Source organism: Etheostoma spectabile, chromosome 14 (genome assembly GCF_008692095.1).
Source record: "Etheostoma spectabile isolate EspeVRDwgs_2016 chromosome 14, UIUC_Espe_1.0, whole genome shotgun sequence".
In the NCBI taxonomy this organism is placed as follows: Eukaryota; Metazoa; Chordata; class Actinopteri; order Perciformes; family Percidae; genus Etheostoma; species Etheostoma spectabile.
The window spans coordinates 12,373,708-12,379,957 of record NC_045746.1 but is presented as its reverse complement, the minus strand read 5'-3'; the positions used below and the strand labels follow the sequence as shown (position 1 = coordinate 12,379,957).

The following is a 6,250-nucleotide window of genomic DNA, read 5'->3' as shown; positions in this document are numbered from 1 at the left end:
CGTGTGTGTGTGTCTAACTGGATGGGTATCAATGTAAAGGAAACACTGGATGGATGGATGTATTTAGTTCCAAGCCTACTTCTTGAGTATTGGCTCACATTTGCTTTGGGGTTTTAAAACATTCACCGCTCATCTTTTTTTTCCTCCATGTCTCCTCATCCACACCCCCACCTTCTCCATACCCCTGTTGTCTTCCCAGACAATGATAACCGTACTCTCGGAAACGGTAGTGTCTCCAACCCGCCGTACGAGCCAACACAACACTCCTCACCAGTTACGATCACCCCTCCCTCCCCCATGCACCCCTCCCTCCAACCCCCCTCTGAAGATCAGCAGAGCTTTGTTGGCCTCACTCCACCTCTAGGTTTCTCTCTTGGTGGGGATGAGTACCTCATGAGCCTGGCTGAGGATGAGGGCATCACTGACCTCTTCTCTTGTGACCTGGAACACGTGCCCCTTCTCTAAGCAGCTGTTTTGGAAATATAAACATTTTGGAGGCAATTGCCATTTTATCACAAACTGGATACCAAGGGGAGACAATAAAAGAACAAAGGGCTGATCTTTATGGAAGTTTTCCATATTTACATTTACCTATCCTGGACGGATGTGACTGGGATTTACTGTTGCTCAGGTATGTGGAGGAGTGAGATCTTGTTATGGCTTCCTTATTGTTTTTAGATCTTGGACTGACATGCATGCTGTTATACAAAATACTTTGTTTCAGAGCTTTAATCTGTTGCATGGTTGGGTGTCCTTAAGTGTCCTTCTCTAAGGTCTGAGCATTTCTGTCTCAAAACAGGACTCATTCTTGACTATTGGCCATATCAGTGGAAAGACGCCATTTTGTATTGTGATCACATAGCCTTCACAACAAAAAATGATTGAGACACCCATTTAGTGTCAAGAAGTGTTGATTAAAAGTATTAAAAAAAATGCAAACAACCCACGTCTTGTCCTTACTCTGCTACAAGGGATCCACCGATCCAACTTTTTCCACCAGAAACCAGTTTTAATTCCTGAACTCTGGCTATCTGCTGATTCAGAGTGTAAACCATTTTCATGTAAGGTAACACAAAGCCAGGGATTCCTGTGGCACGAAAAATTTAGTTGGTGGCACCGGAATAACTGAATAAATGTGTGAATAATTGAACATTGGATACACTAAATTTGATAAAGACACTGACACTCATCATCTGATAAAATATTGATTGGTTACGGCTGGTACAAGCTCCATTTATTATGGTAAGTATTGTCTCCGTGCAATTTTGTAGCTGCACACTTGTTTTACATGGAACTTTAATTGAGTTCTCCAAAGTTTACTGTCTAAACTTTTTTAAATTCATCTTTTGAGGGGAGTGGTTTGTTATGGGGAATCTCAATCTCAAGTTGCATGTACCTGTTCAGGTTGCCTGTTTAACACAGAGGCGAGTGACTTGTGCAGATACCTTAAGGCAGCTTGTCTTCACCATGTAGCTGTTTTAAAGGCATGGAATCGTCTGACACAACACTGAACAACTGACTCTTTGGATGTGTCCTTGATTATGGAGACATTTAAACTGTGTTATCTGTGCCCGTTGAGCACAGCTCTGTCAATTTAGATAGGTGTACTGTACAATTTAGTCATCAAACTGAAAATAAAGCTTAAGATTTAATGGTCTCAAGTCGCTATTTGTGAAGCTGGTGTGGAATTTTTTTTGTTTTTCTCACTTGTTTGTTTTTATAATTTCTTCTCAAAACCAATTGTGGACATTATCAGCATGCAGTTTAAAATTTCTGCTACGTTTGATCTTCTTAGCAAGTAAAATCCACTATGAGGAGCTGAACAGCTGGTGAAATCCAAGCTGTTTTGAATTTATTTTAAAATCTTTATCTACCCCAGTAAGTTCCTATTTAGCCACAAACCAGTGTAATATCTTCCTGTTGTCCAATTTTTACAGCTTGAGATTCTGAATGCAATGAAAAGACAAGGTTATGAACACTAATTAAACTCTGAAGCTCTGGACTTTGGCCTGTTTGTGGTTAAAATCGGTGGAGTAACATTCCTATGAAGATTAACAGGTAGACCGTAAGCGTTTTCATAAAATGTTTAGTTTCATGCCATTCATTTTCCTGTTGCTCTCAATGACCTCAGATGCTTTAGGTGAAAAACCTCTCGGTGTTACAAATATGCGCACAATTTGTGTCTCATGCACTTTTTTTTTATAAAGGGGATGTAGCTTTAATTCTCAAATAGTTTTTAATACTAGTCATGGTGTTGATCCCCTTTTTTTATTTTTTTTTATTTTTTAACGATGTTTTGGCATTTTATGCCTTTTTATTTGATCGTACAGCTTGACCAGGTGAGCTAACCAAGCGCCCTGATTCCGCCTTTCTTCCCTTTCTTATAACGCTTTTCCACTACTCACATTGCAGTTTTAACATAGTATTTGACCACCACGCTACGTTGACCTCAAGACTAGTCTGTAATCTTTGACGTCATTCACATTTGTATTCTTCAATCTCCTTTCAAGATCAGTTTTTGTGATGACATGAATAAAAATATACATACAGTACGTGTTGGGTAATGAAATGCGTTTCATTGTTTTCACCAGCGGCGAGTGAAGTGAGTGGATGACTTTTAAAGTTTTTTTTTCATAGCAGTTCACTGGCTGAAATGTTGTTAAACCGCGACGTGGCCGTTAGAAAGGAAATTTCTTACTAATTGTAGCAAGTATCAAAGAATTATTCTGAAGGAAATTCTTTTTGAACTGCCAAATGTGTTTTACGTTATACATTTAACAGGCAAATGTTAATACTAGATGTCCCAAAGAAGACATTTATATTATCATAATGGTTAATAAAGCAAATTGTAAATTATGATTAGTTTGTGTTGGTTTACATGCACATTGCAATCTTAAAGGGGAACTGTGCCTTTTTTCAAAATCAATACATGTTATTCCTACACGACACTAAAAGGGTAAAACTTTGTGTAACACTTCTATAAACAATTAATTGAAAGAAATGTTAATGGATGAAACTGAGAGCACCTAAGGTGTTTGAGTACCGGTATATGGGTAATATGTCAGTCTGTCTGAGTATATTGGGTAATGGGTACATTTTCTGATTAGGAATTTAGAATACTAGATACAATAGTATCAAGCTTATTTAGGTATAAAAAAAATTCATTGTCTATGGAGCATCTCTAGGTGTAATACTTGATGACATCACAGGCTTAAGACTAACTTATCTGGTTTCTGGCTCTGAGAGAGTGACAAATAATTGAATTTTCCTAGGCAATTGAAATAACAATGGGATTCCTAATTTTTTTAAATAGTGTTTCCTTTTGAAAATCATATTTTTTTTTCTTTTCTTTTTTAATCAAATGAATTACCTTTTGAAATGTAAACCGGTGCAGTTTAACCTCTGCTACATGAAGACATCTAAAGCATTTGACTTGACTAGATATGACCGCCAGAAAAGATCAGTGAAAATCCCACTTTCTAACATTTCCAAGTGTCCTAGAGATTTGACCACCAATCTTACCTGCAGTGAATCTAGCTGACTCTATTGCCGTGGAGACACTAGGAGGCAGTGTGATCCCACAGAATCCCTGCCAGTCACAACGGCAATGTTTTGAAACTTATGTGATTGAAGTGTTATCCATCTCTTTCAGGGAATTTAATATTAGGACTTTGGCATCAAGTAGAAATTACTGATACATTTATCACTCTAATTGGCTGCCATGTCAAAACATGACGGGAATTGTGTAATGTTCAAATTCATTACTAGACCCGGAGGAAGGCTCAAGCCAATATGCGCTGGTGTATTTTTGTTTGTTTGTCTTGAACTGTTAATGTAAGGCCTTTTAACACTTTTTGTAGCCGACCGTGAGTGCCTGGACATGTTTTCTTTTCAGTGACTATTTTAGTCATGATTCATTTTCTTTTCCATGGCAGTGGGCCTGTTTAATGTTAAACTACATCCGTGGAGAAAGTTTTAAAAAGAAGTAGGCTCCTCAAATTAAACGGCAATGTGTAAGGTTTGGTTTCAGCCGCACAACATCACCTCTTGAGCTAGTAGGGCTACAGCAGGACACACAACTTGCTGACATGATGTAATGTGACCGTTTGTGCTCTCACTGATGCCCAAACCTTTTAAACTGCTGATGAATTCCATTTTGAATTAGAAAATCAGGTATACATGCTGAAGAAAAGACACTGAAAATAAATCAAATAGATCCCCTTTAGGCAGCAATAGAGAACCCAGTTAGACCGGAAAACAAGTTGGAAAACCAGGCCTACTGACATCATTGGTTCTACTGACCTGATTATCATTCCTTTAGCCTGTTTACTGTACACAGGCAGGTTAATGTATCTAGGATAGTTTTGACCAATTATGGTGGATATATAGTATTTGTCTGACCATAACAAGTAGGATTCAAATTTATATGACACTACAGTAAAGATGTGGTCTGTATCTATACTTTTCAGCAGAAGACTGGTTGGTTGTTTGGGAATGTAATCATTAGCCAGGATGGCATTTATTGCCAGTTGATAATGCAAAAAGGCAATTAAAATATATTTCATGTCTTAACTTTTAACTTTCAATTCTTCCTGTGTACGTCCACATACACAGCTTGTGATTTTTCTCCTATCTCTTTCCTATGTAGACCACAACTCGCTCCATTTTTGCTTCTCTTTGTCTGAGCCACAGCATCTTAGAAAAACACATCAGCAACATAATGATGTAATCTGTCAGCAGCCTGCTGCACCCAGACTCGTCCATGGATGGCAGTGTTGGACCTCAAAACCCCACGTAAACCCAGTCAACCCAGTTCCCCGCCAACTGTGAGTGCACACACACACTTTGAGAGTTCATGGAGAGTCACTGGATCACTGCTATTATTGATTCATGTGTGTTTCTGTTGTTTTTCTGGCCTCTCTGTGCCACAAAGATTTGCACATGAAATAAATAAATAAACCAAAGTGAATATTGAATTGGGTCATATTGAATCAGTCCTGACGTCAGCCCCATCCCGTCTCACGAGGGCTCAATTAAAGATCAGTCAATATAGCTGTCAATCAGCCAATCAATCTCTTAATAAAGTTTCATTTTTAGAGTGCTTTTCCCTGTCACCTACGAGCAAATGACGTACAGTAGGGGGTTTTAAAGCGCTGAACAAAACACACAGATGGCTGGGCTTAAAGAGCAACACCGGACTAAGTCACCACTTAAGACTTGGCCCCTGAGGGGGTTCAGGAGTGACTTGGAGCAAGTGCACTCCACTCTGAAAGTGAAGCTCGATAGGCTTGTCCAGCTGTCTCCTCCCTAAAACATAGCACTTGTTTCTATGCTACGCGCTCTTCAGTCAGGCTGTTTTGACCGCTGTAATGCACTGAGGCAGGGAGTGTGAGAGACAGAGAACAAAAATAAGAGAGGGTTAAAGAGGGAGCATGAAAGCAAGAGAGAGAGGCAGAGAGCGTACTACTCGCCTCTCATTGGTTACTCAGAGCACGCCGTCTTTTTGCGCAGCGCGCTCCCAGCCAATCGACTGCCTTAGCAATATTTTGGGTTTATGAATGAAATGAAATGAATAGTAAGAGTGCAGGACAGGAGTAGTTTGATTCATCACCTGTAGCTCATAGTGTGCGAAGTATAACAAAGAGATAGGTGCACTGAAAGGCCTCTGGATATGTTGGGAGAGATCCACAGATGACTTTTGACAGTAAATGCAGAAAGCTCCTGCAGGCACACTTGTACCTGTCTGTATTGTCACATAATGTTGTAACTTTAGTCTGAACAGATGTTTCAGTGCAAACCTGTGACCTGATTAGAACTGATGGACTAGGATGTAGAAGAGCAGCTTCTTTAGTTACAGACTTTCCTAGGATGTGGAGTCAATTTTAGTATGCTATCAATTGATTCTGCCTCCAGTCTATCATGTTAATTGCAACAGCAGTTTGGGCCTTTCTCCAGAAAAAAGACCGAGCAATGCTACCCTTTAGACAAAACAAATCTGTGACATTGCCTTGTCCGCCACACCCCCAAAGTACAATGCAAAGCGAAGGTTGTGACTTAGTACTTTACATTATCAAACTAAAGGTGTCAGTGTGCTTTAAGTGAAGTGCTTCTCTCAAATAGTGTATAAAACCCTTTCCCCTTCCTCTACCATTGGAATTGTGGGGGGGGTGCATCATATAGTTTTTTATTTATTTATTTAATTTAATTTTTTTATCTCTTTCTGAAACTGACAATAACACCCACTTCACAC

The 6,250-nt window shown here is 39.3% G+C and overlaps 1 protein-coding gene across 3 annotated transcripts in view; it reads left to right on the top strand.

Annotated features, from left to right (window-relative positions):
* The window catches only part of e2f3 (E2F transcription factor 3), an 8,359-nt gene extending 7,413 nt beyond the window's left edge, over positions 1-946 (top strand). For all 3 annotated transcript variants that reach the window (XM_032534920.1, XM_032534922.1, XM_032534921.1), the window contains one exon: positions 200-946. In XM_032534920.1, coding sequence (XP_032390811.1) covers positions 200-465 — 266 coding nt within the window. In that variant the 3' untranslated portion in view covers positions 466-946. The remainder of the gene's footprint in view (positions 1-199) is intronic.
* Positions 947-6,250: the final 5,304 nt, after the last annotated feature.